This window comes from Lepidochelys olivacea, assembly GCF_965140295.1.
Source record: "Lepidochelys olivacea isolate rLepOli2 genome assembly, chromosome: 7".
In the NCBI taxonomy this organism is placed as follows: domain Eukaryota; kingdom Metazoa; phylum Chordata; order Testudines; family Cheloniidae; genus Lepidochelys; species Lepidochelys olivacea.
In genome coordinates, this window is record NC_140417.1 from 30217536 (window position 1) to 30236790 (window position 19255).

Sequence of the window (19255 nt, forward strand, 5' to 3'; positions counted from 1 at the left end):
CCCTGCTCTAACCCATCAGACCCCACTCCCCTCCCAAAGGATGGTTAATATCTCCTGCATGTCCCTTTCCTATCATGTCACAGGGCGTGATCCTCTTCCTGCAGAAGCATCTGGGCCCAGGACTCAGCTCAGCTGGGATCTCCAGGGGCCAGACCAGTGCATTTCAGCCTCTCGGTTTCAGAGAGTGGCCTGGCTGGCTAAGGGGGAAGGGGAAGGGGCTGCTGGCTCTGACCAGAGCCCAGGGCTGTGGGAGGGACTGGCTGGTGCAGGGGTATGGGTTACAGGGCCTTTCCCCTCCTGGGGACGCTGGCACTGGAGCCTGTACTGTGGAGCAGTCAAGTTGGGGGTCCCAGCACAGCTCCTAGGGGGACCATCTCCCTTGGAGGCTGGATCCAGGTGGAAGTCAGGCTCTTGGGGTGACTCCTCCCTTGCAGGAGCTGCTCTGCTGTCTTCCCGCCCCGTGCCGCCGCGCGCCCCAGATTCACTGGGGGTAGATGTGGGGTGGGAGGCGGGGCGGAGACAGTCCCCACACATCCGGAACCCTGAGTTGCTAGGGTTGGTCTCCCCCGGAAGGGCCCTTTTGAGTGAGACACCGTATCTGGCTAGGGGACTGTTTTCTAGTAACTCCCATCCACAGCCGTTGGTTGCCGTAGCAACAGATCCTGCCCGTCCTAGAGCAGGATATGGCGGCCACCTCCTCCTCCTCCTCCTCCAGCAGCGAGAGGTGAGGGGGGTGTTGGTGACCCCTGAACCCCTCTTTCCTGGGCCTGGTTAGCTGGGGGTGGCAATGACTGTGATCCTCTTCCCAGCGGGGGACGGGCTGGGGCTGGGAGCCAGGACTCCTGGATCTCCTCCCAGCTCTGGGAGGGGAGTGGGGTCCAGTGGTTAGCGTAGGGGAGGGGCTGGGAGCCAGGACTCCTGGGTTCTATCCCAGCTCTGAGAGGGGAGTGGGGTCCAGTGGTTAGCGTAGGGGAGGGGCTGGGTGCCAGGACTCCTGGGTTCTATCCCAGCTCTGAGAGGGGAGTGGGGTCCAGTGGTTAGCGTAGGGGAGGGGCTGGGTGCCAGGACTCCTGGGTTCTATCCCAGCTCTGGGAGGGGAGTGGGGTCCAGTGGTTAGCGTAGGGGAGGGGCTGGGAGCCAGGACTCCTGGGTTCTATCCCAGCTCTGAGAGGGGAGTGGGGTCCAGAGGTTAGCGTAGGGGAGGGACTGGGAGCCAGGACTCCTGGGTTCTATCCCAGCTCTGAGAGGGGAGTGGGGTCCAGAGGTTAGCGTAGGGGAGGGACTGGGAGCCAGGACTCCTGGGTTCTATCCCAGCTCTGAGAGGGGAGTGGGGTCCAGTGGTTAGCATAGGGGAGGGGCTGGGAGCCAGGACTCGTGGGATCTATCCCAGCTCCAGGAGGAGAGTGGGGTCCCGTGGTGAGAGCAGATGGGGAGGGATTGGGGCTGCTGGAATTTCTGTTCCTTTTTTTTTGATTGAAATCTATCCCAGTTTCTCACTGTCGCTCTGTGTCTACCTGTCTCTTTGTGTCCCCACCCTGTCCACATCCCCCTCCAGTAATGAAGCCAACTCCAAATGGCTGGATGCCCATTACGACCCCATGGCCAATCTCTACACGTTCTCCTCCTGCATCGGTAAGTCCAGGATCCTCCCATAAAGTGCCCTTAGCTGAGAGAGCTGGGGAATGGTCCAGTGGGATTCTCCTGAGTGGAGGCCCATGGAGTGGTTAGAGGTGGGGAGGGAGGGGGAAAAGGGCCCGGAGTTCTGGCTCTGTGAGATGCATGAGGGCTAGTGGTTAGATTGGAGGGGGACTGGGAATCAGGACTTTTAGTTTCTATTCCAGTGGTTATAATGTGTGGGTGGTGGGGTGCTGAGAATCCAAACAGCTGGGTTCTGTTCCTGCCATATTGTCTCTGTAGGTGCTTAGATAAGTCCCTTCCCTTATCTGGCCCCCACATTCTCCATCAATAACTTAGTGAGGTACCTCGCAAAGGAAGCTCTTCTCAAGGTCACTTAAGCTCATGTGGTGCTGGCAGATGGCAAAGCATAGTTATGTACAGATACATGGGATCTCAACCCTGGGAATACGAAGTAAACTCTCCCCTCCCTCCCACCCAGGTTTGTTAACACTCATGGGGATGGGAGCTCTTGTTCTCTCCATAGTCGCCTCTCTCTCACAGTGAGTGTGTGAAACACCTAGCCACAGCAAACAGGATGTGGAACTTACAAACGCAGGGAAAGGCAATGAAGGGGATGGTCTGAAGCTTATTTAAGTCTGAGGCCTGATGCCAGGTTGGCAGGAAAGTGTTCTCCGTTAAAGATTTAACCCCCTCCCTCTCTTCAGTGACAGAACCCCAGCTCCACATCTCTAGGTCCTCCAAGGAGAACTCACTGGAAAGCAGCTGTTGCCTTCCTGATAATGCTGGGAAGAAAACCTTATAACTGTCTACATTATCCCTTCCCAGAACTGGGAAGACGGTCACTTCTTCTGGCTCCCAGTCCTGGCTCCCAGTCCCTCCCGTATGCTAACCACTGGACCCCCCTTAGCCACGTGTTCTAGCCCCGAGCTCTAACCTCCTGGACTCCACTCACCTCCCAAAGCTGAGGTTAGAAGCTTGGTTCCCAGCCTGCCTCGGATTCCAATTAAATAACTAACTGTAGCGCATAGCAAGCAGCCCCGGCTGCCAGGGCCCTGTGTAATCCCTTCTAATTGTTGTATGCAGTGTAGATGTAGCTGTGTCAGTCCCAGGATATTAGCGAGACAAGGTAGGGGAGGGAATATTTTTTTATTGGACCAACTTCTGCTGGTGAGAGAGAGAGACACGCTTTCAGAGTACCTTTCCCACACCGGAGGAAGAGCTCTGTGTAGCTTGAAAACTTGTCTCTCACACCAACAGAAGTTGGTCCAATACCTTGTCTCTCTAATCAATTCTATGGCACCTTGTCTTCCTCCTGTCCACCACTAACATCCCTGGGAAGGGGAGATAGATGGAAGCTGTGCTGCTAGGGATAATGACTAATACTGTTGGGCTCACGCTAGCTAGGACCAGTGGAGGGCCACCCATTACAGAGGTCTCAGACACTCTCCCCTAGGGCATATCCCCCAACTTTCCATGCCACTATGGACATTTGTGGGACCTTGCTGAGAGCATTCCAGAGGGGAACCGGACACACAGCAGTGATAGACACAGCCCTGTGGTTACAGAGCACTGAGCATAGTGGCTAGATGGTCTGCCTTCTTGAGTTGAGGATAGAACCCAGGAGTCCTGGCTCGCAGTGATGCTTTTACACTCCATGGTTCCAGAGCCCCTTTTACCTCAAAGTCCTTCAAATTATTACATGGCTCTGGAGCACAAGCCTCCACAGTTGGTATGGAATGAGCCAGCACATCTGCGAGGAGAGAACACCTCCTACTACTCCCACCCCCACAAACTCCCTGCAGCACGGTGCCCCCTGGCATCATGCTGGAGCACTGTGGTTAGTATTCACTGGGAGGGGAGAGCATCCCCTTGGTCTCCCATGCAGATACTGGGCATGGCTGGACCTGCTGAGCCGGGGGGAGGTTATCAGGGATGCTGACTCCACATCTCTCTTTTGTTCCAGCCCTGGCTGACCTGCATGGCGATGGAGAGTACAAGGTGAGGAAGGATGGCCTGCCTGCCCACCCCAGGCAATGGGCCTACCCAACCTGGTATCTCACCCCTCCACCACCTCCCAGATCAGCCCCCTGGGCCTGGTATCCCCCATACTCCACCCTGGCTTTGGCTAACCCCCCAGGGGCAAACAGCATCTGGATGGGGAGTGTGTCTCTTGGGGCGGGGTGGGGGAAAGCATTCAGGGTGGGGGTGAGCATTCTGGGCCAGTTGCCTCTCTGGGCAAGGGGTAGTGAGGGTGTCCATGCCCAGCCCAGCAGGTGGGAGCTGCCCTGGGGTGGGGGGTGAGGACCCCCCAGCACTACCCTTCTGTCTCTGTCTACCCCCCAGCTGGTGGTGGGTGACCTGGGCATGGCTGGACACACCATGAGGCTGAAGGTGTACCGGGGCACGGGGCTGGCCAGCGAGAGCACCTTGTTGGACCTGCCGGCTGCCGTGACCACCTTCCTAATGGACCAGAATGAGCCACGCACGCCTGCCGTGGCCGTGGCCTCCGGACCATTCATCTATGTCTACAAGAACCTGCGGCCCTACTTCAAATTCACCCTGCCCCCCCTGGATGCCAACCCCCTGGAGCAGGATGTCTGGGAGCAGGCCAAAGAGGTGAGCAGGTTGGGGGTGGCATGGCCAGCCCAAGGTACCTGTCCGCACCCCTGCCCCACATCAAACCAATGGGCCCACCCCTCCCTGGCACTCCACATCAGACCCAGCTCTGGGAGTGGGGTCCAGTGGTTAGAATACAGAGTCTGGGAGCCAGGATGCCTGGGTTCTATTCCCAGCTTGTAGTCATGTGCCTTCCCATCTCTCTCTGTCTGCATCTCGTTCCAGGACATGATCGACCCCCTGACTCTGAAGGAAATGCTGGAGGGGATCCGGTGAGTGGCTCTTCCTTTCCACCATGGACTGTCACATCACCACACCGCCCAGAAACTCCATCCTGGTCCCTGGCTTAGCAAGTGATGGGAGCTAATGCCAGAGGCATTTAACATTCGATCCCTGGGTGTGGACATTGGGGAGATCCTTGAGGTTAGAGCTGGACATGCTGAAAGCCAGGACTCCCGGGTTCTATCCCCAGCTCTGGGAGTGGAGTGGGATCTAGTGGTTACGGTAAAGTGGGTGAGAAATCAGGACTCCTGTGTTCTGTTCTGGGTTGTGGATGGTAGGGTCTGTGATGGTGAATGTATCATACTGAGTTTCTGTCCAATGTCTTCCTCTCTGTTCAACATCTTCATGTGTCAGGGACAAGGCAGAGATCCCCCTGTCGGTACGATCACTGAGGTAAGACCATATGGTACCACTGAGGGCAGGGAGTGGCATGAGCACCTCACCCTCCAGCGATTTCCTGGCTAGCACCAAAACCCTGGGCTGGGAGCTCTAGGAACCCAGCTTTTTCAGGGATTGGAGCAGGAAGCTTGAGGCTGGTGGCCAAGGGAGAGGGTGTGCAGGGGTCAGGGATGGATCCTGGCAGCAGAGAAGCCCGGTGTTGTAGGGAGCACAGGCTGGAGGGGTGGGAATCAGGGAGGGATCTTGGCAGTGGGGAGGCAGGGGGAGTGGGGAGCACAAGCCAAAAGTGGGTGGGGATCTGGGAGGGAACTTGGCAGTGTGGGGGATGGGTGGTGTGGGGAGCACAAGCCGCGGGGTAGGGATCGGGGAGGGATCTTGGCAGTGGGGGGGACGGGTTGCGTGGGGAGCACAAGCCATGGCGTGGGGATCGGGGAGGGATTTTGGCAGTGGGGGAGGCAGGTGGTGTGGGGAGCACAAGCCAAGTTGGGGGGGATCTGGGAGGGACCTCGGCTGTGGGGGAGGCAGGTGGTGTAGGGACCACAAGCCGGGGGGCTGGGTGATCGGGGAGGGATTTCGGCAGTGGGGGAGGCAGGTGGTGTAGGGAGCATAGGCCGGGTGGGGGGACATTGTCCCAAAGCTTGGAAGGCTCTCAGCAGCAGAGCTCCTGTTTTAAGTGGTACAGAGGACACCGTGGACCAGAGCAAGCTGTGTCAGTATCCCACAATCCCCTTCTCTGTCTCCCCAACCCCCAGGTTCCTGGCCCAAGATGTACCAGAGATGGAGAATTTTGTAAACCTACATAAGGGGCAACCGATCAAGCGCCAGGTGGGTCCTGCCCTGCCCTAGGTCTGCGGGAAACTCCCCAGTGGATCCTCCAAGAGTAAGGGACTCAGGGGGATGGGGGTTGGAGAAAGGGAGTATTCTATCATTTCCAGTTCCCCACCGACGACTTGTGGGTCCCAGCAGGGCCTTCCAGGTACCCTTCCTTCCCAGCATACCCTCTGGGGAGACTGGCACTGCCCTTCCTGGGTAGAGAGGGAGACTGGGGAAGGGGGAGAGGTCCATACCCCTCTCATGCCCATCTCCCTATCCAGACTGTCATCACGTGCATGAGCACACTGAAGAAGAACATGGCAGATGAGGACGCGGTCAGCTGCCTGGTGATTGGGACGGAGAGCGCCGATGTCCTCATCCTGGACCCTGAGGCCTTCACTATCCTGGCCAAGGTGAGTGGGGTGCCAGGTGAGGGGGTCCCTATATAAACAGTCCCCGCATCCCACCCCAGAGGTGGCTGCATCTCAGCACCAGGCGAGGGACCCCTGCTCATATATAGCTCGTTCCCACGGGTGTGGGGCTGCCCCAGCTTTCCATTTGCTGTTGCAGATGACGTTGCCAAGCGTGCCAGCCTTCCTGGACGTGATGGGGCAGTTCGATGTGGAGTACCGGGTCACGGTGGCCTGCCGGGATGGGAGCATCTACATCCTCCGCAGGTGACAGCCAGCCGTGAGGGGTGCTTGGGGCTGGAATGGGACAAAGGGGAAGGCAGGGGAGTGCTGAGGAACATCAGATAAGGAACCTGCTATGTCTCCCCCTCCCACCAGATCAGATCCTTTCCAGCTTTCCAGATCCTTTCCAGGTCCTTTCCAGCTTGGTATTCCCTTCTCTCTCCAATCAGATCCATGGGCCCATCCCAATACTCTGCCTCCCTGCTGCCCCACTGCCCAACAGCCACGAGTGCCAGGCCCCAGTGCCTGAAGGTTTAGTTTTGCTGTAACATTCCTGCTGGTGAGGCCTGTCTGTGCCCATTCCCTTGGCGCAGGGGGTGGGGAGGGTGACTGGAGCCCACAAGGCAGGAGTTGGAGGAGGGGATTGGGTGGGGCAGCAAGCACAGTGGGGGGCTGGCACTGACCTGTCTGCCCTCCCTTCCCACTCCAGGGAGTCCAAGCGGCCCAAGTACTGCATCGAACTGAGTGCCCAGCCCATGGGGCTGGTGCGGGTACACAAGAATATCGTGGCTGGCTGCTCCGACGAAACCCTGCAGGGCTATACACAGAAGGTGGGAGTGGGTGAGGGCACCCCCTACGGGGCACTAGGGGTGGGGCAGCTGGGCAGGTCTTGGAACCTGTGTGCCCCTAGATCTACTCCCTACACCACCTGTTACCAAGGCGCCTCTCCCTGGGGGCCAGTGGGAGATCTCCATGGCTCTATTCTAAGTCTAGTCTGCTTAGGGGGCCAGTGTCACAGGGGTGCCACACAAGGGATCCTTGTATAAATAGCCCCTCTGCCCCACCCCAGAGTCAGATAAACAGCCTTGCATCTCACCCAAGAGATGGCTACATTTGTGTGCCAGATCTCTTTCTCTTACAGGGGAAGAAGCTGTGGACAGTCTATCTGCCAGCCCCACTGATGACCATGAGCCTCCTAGATCATAAATCACGCGGCTTCCAGGCTGTGATGGTAGGTCTGGCCAACCAGGAGGTGCACATGTACCGGGATAAAAACCTTGTGGACGTCATCCGCACCCAGGTAATTTCCCCATCAGGCAAAGCCAGTGCTGGGGTAATGCAGGACTCTTAATGCAGGACTCTGTCCCAGCTTTGGGAGGAGAGTAGGGTCTCATGGGTTAGAGCAGGGAGCTGGGAGCCAGGCCTCTTGGGTTCTATCCCTAATTCTGAGAAGGGAATGGGATCTAGTGGGTTAGAGTGAGGAGGCTAGGAGCCAGAATTGTGGGTCTGGTGGTTATGGACACTGGCCGAGCTGCCTGATACCCCATTACCCCCTCCCCTTTGCTCCCCCACAGGATGTGGTCACCAGTATTTGCTTTGGCCGCTATGGGCGTGAGGACAACACCCTGATCATGACGAGTAAAGGTGGGCAAGGGGCGTGCTGGGTGGGCACCATTCAGTTCCATGTGCTGCTGTGCAATACTGAATGCACCCTGCAGGGGATGCTGTTGGCTGTAGGCATCAGCTGGGCTCCAGCTGATGGGTCAGGAAGGAATTCAACTCCTGTGGGACAGTGCGGTGCAGCGAGGGGCATTAACGGGACCAGCCACTATTGGAGACAGTACACCACGGGGGATGGGCCCATGGGTCTGATCTAGGAAGAGGGGATTCAGGAGCTTTGTGCCCATTTGTACTGTATCCTGGTTATCCCACTGCCCAGGCGGGGGGCTGATCATCAAGATCCTGAAGCGCACAGCCGTGTTTGAGGAGAAGGACATGTCACTAGGCCCTCCTGTGGCCCAGAGCATCCGACTCAGTGTGCCCAAGAAGACCAGGCTTTACGTGGACCAGACGCTGCGGGAACGCGAGAATGCTGTGGGTGAGTGGGGCAGGAATGGTGGGTTGAGGAGGGGGACTGCTTGTGGGCAGATTGGGGAGGGAGCAGCTGGGAGTGTAGGGGAATGAGTGGGAGGAGCGGAGATTGGGGGTGGGAGGCGAGGTGGGGCATCTCCCACTACATTTTCCATGCCCCCCCGAACATGGGTCTCTTCCTATGCGCCCAACCATAGAGCCACCAGTCCCACTCTGAGCATCCACTATAGGAAAGATAGAAGCCACTGGCCTGGGATTTACTTACCAACTCAGCATGTTAGTGCAAATGCATGAGCCAGCCACTCGGGGGTGCTGTGCTGCAGGGAGCAGGATGGGGACTCAGTGGCAGGCACTCTTCCCGCAGTCAGTGCTGCCCCAATGCCCCAGGGGGCGCTGCGCTGCAGGGAGCAGGGTTGGGGGCTCAATCCGGGTGCTGACCCTGATGCCGCAGTGCCACACTAAGGGGCACTGTGCTGTAGATAAGGCGTAAAACCAAGATCCATTGTGATTGGTAGAGATCCCCCTTGTTGATTGGCTGCTTGCTGCAGGCTGACTTTCTGTCCTCACTGTCCCTTCATCCCTCACCAGCCATGCACCACGTGTTCCAGATGGACCTGTACCGGCTGCGGCTCATGGCAGCCCGGGCCTATGTCAAGGCACTGGAGTCCAGCCTGGCGCCCATCACATCCACACTGCAGGAGCCCATTAAGATGAATGCAGTGGTGAGTGGGTCATGGGGACACCAGACCCTTGGAATGAGAAGGGTATGGGGCATTTGGAAGGAGCCAGGAGACGGGGTGAGAAAATTCAGGATTTTGCAAGCGGAGGCTGGGAGCCAGGAATCCTGGGTTCTCCACAGCTTGGGGGCGGGGCCTAGCGGGCGTGGGGCGGGGCTGTTTTCCCTGCTGTGGGTTGTCCCTGTGTGGACTATTTTTTAAATCCTGCTCCCATCCTGCCCTGCAATACTCACTCCTGCCCGCTCCCGCCTTGTTTCTTGAATTTTTATCCTGCTCCTGCTATTATGGCAGTGGGACCCATGGGATCCCAGTCCCGCTGCAGGGCTCTAAAATTGCCCCAGCAATGGCTGAACGTGCTGCTTTCAGCAAATGTCTCCCCCCCAGCACCCTTCTAGTCCCTGTACCCCGTGCAATGGGATGGGAACCCCCTGACCCTCTCAACTCCCCCATTTAGAGGGATCGGAATCCTCATCCCTACAAGGGGATGAACAGCCCCTGCATCTCCCCTTCCCCACACACAGGGATTAGAAACCTCTAACCCTCCATGCAAATGGCTGGAGAGCCCCTGCATCATCATGCAAAGGGGACTGGAAGCCATCCCCAGGCACAGGCAGGGAGAGTTCCCACTGCCACCCTTAGCTCTGCGCTGCTGCTGTCGGCAGCGCTGCCTTCAGAGCTGGGCGGCCAGAGAGCGGTGCCTGCTGGCCGGGGCATTCATGTTGTTTGCAGTGTGGAAGGAATATCTTTTTAATCCTGCCCCCCATATTGTTTCTTGAATTTTTCTCCCGCTCCCGCTGTTACGGCAGCGGGACCCTCGGGATCCCAGTCCCGCTGCAGGGCTCTAGGTTGAAGCTCATGGTCTAATCACTAGACTAAGCTGCCTGCTTTGGCAGGTCACTGGTGGGAGAGAAGCATCTGATTTCTCTGCTGCCCAAGGCGGAGGTTTTGGGAGCGCAGCAGACAGCGCCTGCAAGGCCACTACAGGATGCTGCATGTACTTGGGGGGCTGCTCTTCCACGAGGTTACTGACCCACTGGGGAGGGGTCAGCGAGGAGCCATGCGAACAATGCCAGACTGGAAACCCTGGGCCTCAGGGAGCCCTGGTGGAAGAGTTCCTCTGAGAGAAGGTCCTGGGGGGGGCTTGATTCCGGTCTCTCTGCATGGTGGGGGGATTTGTGGGAGCAGGGGGTTCATGAAGGTCGCAGACACAGTCTGAGCAAGAGCCAGGAGCCACCATCAGCCACAGCCAGTGTTTAACAGGGAGAGGGATTTGCCCTTCGAACAACGGGAGCAGGGAACTCTCCATCGCTTGGGGGCTTCCAATCCAGAGGCGATGTGCCTCTAACTCACTGAGCAGATCTGGGCTGAAGTCGGGAACGGAGAGGGTGAGATTTGGGATTCAATCATCTCTTTAGATTTCCAGGGGGACCTTTCTTGTGGCTCCTGTGATGGAGAACCCCCCAACCCCAGGCTGTGGGATCAAGGACTCCTCTCCCCCTTGCACTGAACTTGTGCTCAGGATCTACCCCCTCCCCACCCCACCCCCAGGTCCAGGGCATCGGCCCCACCTTCAAACTGACCCTCCACATTCAGAACACGTCAGCTGGGCGCCCTTCCATCAACCTGCTGGTGAGCTTCCTTTACGACCAGAGCCTCTATGCTATGAAGAGAGCCTTCTTCAAGGTACCCCCACTCCACAACACCTCTGACCGCTCCTATGGGCTCCTGCACTCTGACTAACTCAGCTTTGTCTCCCTACAGGCCCCTATGCTGGTCCCGGGACTGAACTACCCCATTGAAACCTTTGTGGAGTGTCTGAGTGACAAGGGGATCTCGGACGTCATCAAGGTTTGTACAGGGACACCCCATCCCAGAGAGATGCCTGACCCTTTAAAATGCTCCCACCTCCCTCCTGCTGTGTGTGTGTGTGGGGGGGAGGGTAGGACCCAGAGGTGGCTGCATCTCAGTGCCAAGGGAAGGATCTGTGTATAAAGAGTCCCTGCACCCCACCCCAGAGGTGGCTGCATCTCAGCGTGGGGCTCTCTGTCTCCTCTCTTGCAGGTGTTTGTGTTGCGGGAGGGCCAGAGCATGCCCTTGCTGACTGCCCATATCAACATGCCAGTGAGTGAGGGCCTGGCTGCTGCCTGAACCGCCTCTGAGGGGCAATGGAGACCAGAGCTGCAGTAGATCCCATAGGAACCCTCACTGGATCAGAGCCAGGACTGGGAGCCGAGGCCCCCTGCTGTGCAGTGAACCACAAGCTGCCCCCAGGGTGCACACTGCTGATGTGGGACCATGTAGAGGGGGTGTTGGGGCTGCCGTCCCCACCCCAGCCTGGGGTGCGGACCCAGCTGCTTTGTCCGGGATCAGGCCAGCTCCTTACAGCAGGGGGGGCGGGGGGAGGACTTATGCCTGGTTTGGTATCAAGAGCTGCTGGAGGATGGGGTGTTTCTCTCCCATCCACAGCCCTGGGGGTAGCACCTAGAAACCCCCTTAGCTGTGATCGTAGCATCCCAATAAAGCCAGGACAGTTGCTGTACCGAGGGTGCTGGTGTGTGGAGTGTGCAGCGTGGGAGGAGTCAGGGGTAGTACTCTCAGGTTAACAATTCAGCAACCTCCCCCAATCAAAGGGGCCACACACATAGCACATAAAATCAGTTTAATGACAGTTTCGTAGGCCCCTTTTGCTGCTGCAGCAAAGGGAAGGAGCATTCACTTGGAGGCAGTGTTGCTGGAAGGGCCAAGTCCAGCTCTGGGTACCTGTGGGTATGAAGCTATAGCAGTCTGAGTATCGAATTTATTCCCCCATCACACAGCGAAGGCCCATGGCCCCAGTTATTTCTATCTTGGTGGTGGCAGGGGAGTCAGCAGGATCTCTGCAGCAGCAGCATCCCCTTCAGGGGGGGCAGTGGACTTTATGTCCCAGGACCCCAATGCGGTTGACGGTGGCTGTTACAGGGAACATGGTGATGCCACAGGCGTTCCTGCCGCGATAGAGACGGTAATAGCCCTGCCGAGGGGACACGCAGTTAGGGACAGATGGTGCTGTACAGCCTTTCCTCACCCAGGGCTGCTCTACACTGGGAACTTACATTGGCATAGCTCTATCTCTCAGCCTTTGCATCAAACTGGAACGGGGTCTGAACCTGGACAGGGAGCATATAATAAAAGCCCACATCTCACCCCAGTGGTGGCTGTGTCTTAGTGTTAGGCAGGGGATCCCTGTTTAAATGGTCCCTCTACCCCACCCAGAGGCCATCTCTGTAGGATCCCACAGCACAGCCTCCTTCAGACAAAACCAGCCCACGCACCCACAGACAGCACCGCCCTGTGGGCAGCCCCATACACTCCCCACTCACCTTCTCTCCCCAGTCTTCCCCCCAGGAGTTCTTGATGACCCAGTACTGCCTTCCCTTTACTGCAATTAATTGATGAAGAGAAAGGCACAGTGGTCTTAGAGTGCTTTTGACAGCTGAGCCCCCTGCCAAGCCCCCAGTTCATTTAACCCCATCTCACCCAAATCCAAACCCTTGTACAGCCCATCTCCACTCACCATCCCCGTAGCCAACCAGCAGGGCAACATGATCCACCTGGTCTGGATTGCAGTTCTTCACCAAGGGCTGTGAGATGCCCTTTTTATAATGCTGCAGAGGCACAAAAATGAGCAGAAAGTGAGTCGGGGGGAAGGGGATTAGTGGGCAGGTCACCATGGGATGGGCTGAGTAGCCAGAAGGCTTCTCCCGCATTGCTACAACTGGGAGGCACGTACCTTCATGGCAGCTGAGTTCAGGGTAACTGTGATTGGGCCCTCAGTTGCGACGTGTGCAGCTATTTCTACAAGAGGAAACCCAAATGTACTGGGTGGGGAGGAGGACCCAGGAACAAACACCCCTGACCCAGGCATGGCCCTACCAGGCTGCTGCTGTCCCCACACACTGGCTACATTGGCCCTTGCCCCTCCCTGTGTCCTCTGGGCCCTCTGCATCCCTCACATTCCCCCTCTGCTGCTCAGAGCTCCCCCAGGGGGAAGCATGAAACTAACCAGCCCCTTGTAGGTTTCACACACATCACCCCAGGCACAGCTGCCTGGAAACTGGCCAGGTCTTGATCAGTTCTGTCCCCACCCAGGCCCTGCTTCTCCCCCTCCCACCCAGTCCCCTTTGTTACCCCCTAATCCTGTTCCACTCCCCTCACTTGCTCCCTTTGCCCCCACCACTCCATCCTAGATGGCCCACTCCCCCCTGTCCCCAGTGCTGGCCCCACCCCAACCCCTCTCCCCACAGGCCTCACCCTCCTCATCTCCAGGAAGTGTCCGGAAGCCCTGGATATAAGCAGCCGGCTCATACTTATTGAGGTTGTGGCATTTCTCCTGTCTCCCTGTGTAGGGGTAGGCAGTCTCGTTGGTCAGTCCACCTGGGAGGGAGTGTATGTGAAAGGTCTGGGATGGGCCCAGAGTGCCTCATTCCCTGCTCCATCCTTCCCCTGTTCTGGATTCAAGGATCAGAGTAAACCCCCTCCCCCCAAATTCAACCTGTCACAAAGAGTGGGGCCACAGCAGGGTCTTGGAATGAGGAGTGGTCTCCCTTCCATATACAGTATTGGGAAGATTGCTCCTGGTCTGGGTCAGGGTCCATGCAGCACCTAGCATGATGTGGGCCCCCAATCTCGGTCAGGGTCTGCGCAGTGTCTGGTGATGGGGACTGCAGACTGGGCTGAGGTCTGCACAATGCTGGGGGCCCCAATCTCAGTCAAGGGGTCTGTGCAGCACCTGTGGTGACAGGCCCGAATCTGGGTAAGGGTCTGTGCAGTGCCTGGCACGATGGGGGGCCCCAGTCTGAGTCAGAGTGAGTCTCCATGCACTAAAATATCCTCACAGTAAACAGTTGTGAGGGGTGAATAGGGGACAGTCCAGGGGAATGTGGGGGGTTTATTGCCTGCAGGGCAAAGGACCACACGTCCCTCCAGTGCCTACATACGCTTGTGTAGCACCGTAGTGAAGGCATCCCACACGTAGCCCCCGTTGCACCCCACTCCGCACCAGCTGCAGTCCAACACCTCTGCAAGGGAAGTAGTGGGTGAGCACCAAGCCATCTCCCCCTCACCCCAGTCAGACCTTGGGATCCTGCTGGGTGGCGCACACAGGCTCATCCCACAGCGGCTCCCAGTGGGGTGATCAACCCACCTCTGGATGGAGAGACTCAGCACCTGCCACCCCCTGCTTTAACATCTGGTGGGGGAGAGTTCCACAGGCAGGGCTCAGCGTCCAATAGACTGGGGATTGGGGAGGGGATCCGGGCCTACAGGGAGGCAAGTCTGTGGTGGGGCTGTCCCCAGGCCCCCACCCCAGTGATTGCAGATGGGGTGCAAATATACGAAACCCAATGCATGGGGTCATGGTCCCTGTAAACCCCACACACCCAGCCTGCTCCCAGGTCCCTCAAGGGTTACAAGCTCCCAGTTTGGGACAGGAAACGAAGGGGGTACTTTACACACACACAGAGGGATTCTGGGCTGGGAAGGGGGAGGCGCTTAGAACATCCCCAGGCGCCCCCTCCTCTGTGCCCCATTCACCTGCACACAGCAGAGCAGTGCTGGGGTGCCCTGCCCTGTTCCAGTCGAGGGGGTGGGGCACCCCCCAGTCCCTACCTTGCACCGAGAGGTTCCGGGGCTGGTGGAAGTGGATGTTCCAGAGGGACTCGATGTTGGCGACGGCAGCAAAGGCCCAGCAGGAGCGGCACTCCTGGCCCTGCGGAGAGAGGGGTGAGGCCCTACGTGGCACTAGGAGGCGCTGTGCTGTGGGGCAGGAAGGGGCGCTCTCCCCAGCCTCTGCGCTGTCCCCAATGCCCCAGCTGAGGGAGGGGACGACAACTGGGGTGAGCAGTGGGGAAGGGGACGTGGAATGATTTTGTCATTACTAAACCCCCATGGCACCCCCTGTCCTGCCCCATCTAACTGTCTGTCTGGGGGATTCCCAACCCACCCGTCCCACAACTACCTGGTTCTTCACGGCGGTCACAGCCCCTGCCTTCCTCCAATCGCAGGACTTAGGGAATTTCTTCCTCGGGCGCCGGGGGTCCTGGTGCATGGTATGGGGCGGGGGGCTCCAGAACATCCCCCGGAACTCCTCATCTGGGGAGACAGAGGGAGATGGTGCTGAGGGGGTGCTGGAAGGGGGAGTGAGGAGTGCAGAGCAGTGGGAGCAGGGAAGGAAGGAGTGCAGAGTAGGGGGGCAGGGGAAGGGGGTGCAGAGCAGTGGGGGGCAGGGGAATGGAGGGGTACACAGCTGCAGGGGAGAGGGGTGCGGCACTTGGTTAGGTGCTGGGCGTCGGGGGTCACTCCCCACCTGTCCAGTCGCTGAAGCGGGTCACCCCGTACTGCCCTGTGCCCCGCTCCGTCTCCTGCAGCCGCCGTGCCGCAAGCAGGCTCCGCGTGAAGATCCCGAAGCGTCTGTGCTGCTCTGGAGGGAGATAGGGGGGTCACGAGTACTGGGGGGCATGACAACCCCAGCCAGTGGCATCGGACATCCTGCCCCTCCCACCCCCCAGCACAAATCGGGGGCGTGAATTTTCCACCCGTCCAGCGCCTCTTTCCGCTGCTAGCTGCAGAGCCGAGCCACAGGGAGCTGGGTGTGAAACCAGAGGGACGGAAAGAGCGACACAGCAGCACCCCCCGCCCTCACGCGGCCCTGGGACTTGGAGGGAGGGGAGCATGCGGCCACAGGGTAGGCAGCTCACACCAGCCGCGGGCAGGCCAGACTCAGAGGTGGCTGCTCACAGAGGCGTGGAGAAGGGGATCGGGCTGGTCTGTGCACTCCCGCCTCAGCCCCATCCATCCCTCTGCTGCCCCCCGCCTTCTCCCCATGGTAACAGCCTCCAGGAAGAGCTGCCTGCCCCCCACACCGACAGCCCCCCCTACCCTCCCTGTCTGTCACCTGCGGGGCTCCTGTAGGTTCTGTTGAACTGAATCATAAAATCCTTGAACATTCCAGTCACTTCAGCCTGAAATGGACAAACCAGCAGGATGGTGGGCAGCAAAGGGGCATCCCAGCAGCCAGTGCCCCTGCCTCAACCCCCACTCCCAGCCCCAGCTACCCACAGCCCTTCTGGTGCCCCCCAGTCTGCACCCACAGCCCCTTGCTATCCTACCACTGGGCTCCCCCCACCCACAGCCCTGCTAGTGCCCCCCAATCCTCTCCCCCAGCCCCCTGTTAGCCTAACCCTGGGCTCTGCGCTTGCTCCAAGCTCTGCCCATGGCCCTCAATCCCCAGCCCCTGGCTATCCCTGCTTTGGGGTGTAGAGTGGAGCCCACTGATGTCTGGGATGGATGGGGGCACATACCCATCTGGGTGAGTGTGTGTTGGTGTCTGGGGGGGTAGCACGTGGAGCACGGGGGAGAGTGCGGAGGATGGCATGTGAGTGTGCAAGGAGCATGAGGCACAGACTGGCCTATAGTGGTGGGGAATGGCTAAAGGACCTTCCTGTCCCGAGGGTGCTGGCTCCAATTCCTGTCCCTGGATTCGCCATGCATGCACCAAGGTGCTGGGTCTCAGCACAGTAGCCAATGGCTCTTGGCACAGACACGCGGTGTCTTCTCTGTCCTTCTCTGGCTTTCAGGCCCACTCCGCCCCAAAACTACTCCCTCCAGGTGTGTCCTCCATCCCTTACCTTGCTGAGTTCAGGGGACAGGACAGAGCCAGCTGGGAGGGCACAGACCCAGACCCCCAGCAGCAGGAGGCAGGGACTCAGGACTCCAGGCCCCATGGCAGTAGCTGCTCTGTGCCTGCCCAGGCATCCTGTGGGGGGGTTATATAGGCAAGGGCAGGCAGAAGAATGACGGAAACCACAGAGCAGAGGAGCTGCAGGTGTGAGATCCGGAGATGGGGGGTGGCGGTTGGGTTTCAGACCCCCAAGCAGCATCAAACCTGCTCCTGTGCCCTCAGGGTCTGCACCACGGAGGGGGACAGATTTGGGGACAATGGGGTATTGTTCCATCCATTCCTATCACTCATCTGCTCTGCTACATTAAGCCCAAGGCCCCATCTCCTGGTGACCTCCCACCCCCATGGGAGGTACCAGTCCTCCAGAATCCAGGGACCTCAGGAACAAAGATGCTTATGGCAGCCACAGCACAGAACCTCTGTCAGGGGCTGGCCTGGCCATGCTGGAATCCAGCCTGGATCTGCACCCTGAGTCCAGGGAAAAGGATCAGCCATGACCTCCAGGTAACACTGCACTGGAGAGATGAGGCACATAGCACCCCCTACTGAGCCCCCCTGCAGCTCAGCGACCCGTCAGGTCTACTAGGGCACTGGGGTCAGCACTGATTGTGAGGGGAAAGTGTCCCCTATTGAATCCCCACCCTAGCTAGCCAGGCAGGACTTGATCAGAGACGTGACTGAGTCCACCCCACCCCACTGCAGCCTTGAACAGGTGCAGGTACTGAGCTTCCAAACAGCTAATCACCTGACAGATTTCATTCATTGTACCCAGCACCACAGGGCTCTGTGCTTCATCCTGACACAAGCAGCCCCCTGCTATCCCAGCCCTGGGTTCCCCCTGACTCTGCCACTGCCCCCCCGTGACAACTCCTCAGCTTCAGACCCCATTTATCCCCAGAACCCCAGGCTCCCAATCCCTCCTCCTGCTCCCCACTTGGGCTCATTTAGTTGAGCAGCTGCTGTGTTTTAAGGGTCCCAGACCCAGGCCTGTGCGGGAAGGTAGAGGGATTATTAGTGTGAAAGGTCTGAAATCTCGGTCACTTCAGGAAACATGGTGCCTGATTCATCAGTGAATGGGGAGCCCAGGGCTTGGAGAGCAAGGGGCTGTGGGTCAGGATTGGGCCTGGGGCTGGGAGAGTAGGGGCCTGTGGGTCAGGATTGGGCCCGGGGCTGGGAGAGCAGGGGCCTGTGGGTTGGGATGGAGGTGGGTGTGTTCAGCAGTGCTGGGACAGATGTTCCCTTCATGGCCCTATTGGAGTGGGGGAGTCCTGTGTGAAATATGCCAAGGTCAGGTCTGTCCGTGCTGGAAGTGGCTTATAAAAGGGTTTCATCCAGCCCAGTTGCCCCACCCCCAGATTCCCCTACACCCTGTCCCTGGCTGCTCTCCATCCCCCAGGACACGTACCCACTGCTCCCCATGATGCCCCTGCTCACTCTTCTGCTGTGCAGGGCCATCTGGTCTACCTGCTGCGCCCCTCCCCACATGGACCAGGACCAGGGGGCCCCATCAGATATCAGCATCCTGACCCTTAACTGCAGGTGAAGGGGGATGGGAATGGCTTGGCGCTCCCAGGAGCTTGGGTTCAATTCTGGGAGCCAGGACTCCTGGGTTCTAGCCCAGCTCTGAGAGGGAAGTGTTGTCAGAGCCAAGGGACTCCAGTCTCAGCTGATTGTGATGAGTCTGTTTCCTGCTGCTGCAACCCAACATGGGTCACAATCCCTGTGGGGCAGAGCAACCTCCTCAGGGTCCCAATCCCCATCTCTGCAGGGCCCAGATCACTCAGTCCTACACTCCCTCCTCCCTTCCTGCCCCCAGAGACAGCAGTGCTCTGGTACTCCCTTCTCCCAGGGCTCAGTGCCAGGGCACCTCCTGATCGGGGAGCAGGGAGTGGTGCTGAGCTTATAGCTTTAGGGGCATTTTGGACTCAGAAAGAGCCTCTAACACTGAAGCAGGGTGGGCTGCGGGTCAGGATAGAGGGGCACCAGCAGAGCTAGTGGGGGGATCCCAAGGCTGGGATCGGGGGTGGGATTGAGGGACATCTGTTCTTGTGTTGTCTGCGCAGCTGCAGGGAGCAGGCCCAAGTGTGTGTGTGTGGGGGGGGGGGAATGTTGTGTTGTGTAGGGAGTTCTGGTGTGTTTGTGTTGTCACAGTTTTCTCTCCCCAGCTGGTGGGGGTATTGTGTTTTTATGTAGCAGAGATGTGCTGGGCGGGGGGTGCTGAGTAGTTGGTTTTTTATGTAGCTGTGCTGTATTGTGTTGTGTAGGGGCATTATGGTGTGTAGTTGTGTAGCAGTGTTATGTTGTCATTCTCCAGCTGCAGGGGGTAGGCCCTCACCCCATGAGGATGATGTTGTATAGCAGTACTGTGATGTTGTGTAGGGGGTTATGGTACAGAACTGTTGTGTTGTGTATTGTGGTATGTTGTATAATAGTGTTGTGGTGTGTAGTCATGTAGCAAGGCTGTGTGGTGGTTGTGGTGTGTAGTTATGTTGCACTGTTTGTAGCCATGGTGTGTTGCACAGGATTGTTTATGTTGTGTAGTAGTACTG

The 19255-nt window shown here is 58.4% G+C and overlaps 2 protein-coding genes across 3 annotated transcripts; one reads left to right on the plus strand and one right to left on the minus strand.

Annotated features, from left to right (window-relative positions):
- Positions 1 to 614: 614 nt before the first annotated feature.
- BBS1 (Bardet-Biedl syndrome 1) lies at positions 615 to 11528 on the plus strand. Of its 2 annotated transcripts, XM_084633849.1 has the most exons (17): positions 616 to 724; positions 1556 to 1632; positions 3602 to 3636; positions 3982 to 4254; positions 4480 to 4526; positions 4891 to 4929; positions 5688 to 5760; positions 6030 to 6161; positions 6319 to 6425; positions 6871 to 6991; positions 7303 to 7461; positions 7736 to 7805; positions 8101 to 8259; positions 8841 to 8974; positions 10538 to 10672; positions 10751 to 10837; positions 11051 to 11528. In XM_084633849.1, exons 1-17 carry the CDS (start codon positions 684 to 686, stop codon positions 11135 to 11137), a joined length of 1776 nt encoding a protein of 591 aa, XP_084489975.1. In that variant the 5' UTR covers positions 616 to 683; the 3' UTR covers positions 11138 to 11528. The 2 variants fall into 2 exon arrangements, with proteins under 2 accessions (XP_084489976.1, XP_084489975.1); XM_084633850.1 differs by lacking the exon at positions 10538 to 10672 and having other exon boundaries at positions 615 to 724.
- A 135-nt stretch (positions 11529 to 11663) lies between these two features.
- CTSW (cathepsin W) lies at positions 11664 to 17543 on the minus strand. The gene is made up of 11 exons (XM_084633851.1): positions 16654 to 17543; positions 15921 to 15987; positions 15333 to 15446; positions 14985 to 15118; positions 14636 to 14735; positions 13966 to 14046; positions 13280 to 13402; positions 12759 to 12823; positions 12543 to 12633; positions 12349 to 12407; positions 11664 to 11999 (listed from the first exon to the last, which is right to left on the minus strand). The coding sequence occupies exons 1-11, from the start codon at positions 16978 to 16980 to the stop codon at positions 11886 to 11888; spliced, it is 1275 nt and encodes a 424-aa protein (XP_084489977.1). The 5' UTR covers positions 16981 to 17543; the 3' UTR covers positions 11664 to 11885.
- Between the last annotated feature and the right edge of the window lie 1712 nt (positions 17544 to 19255).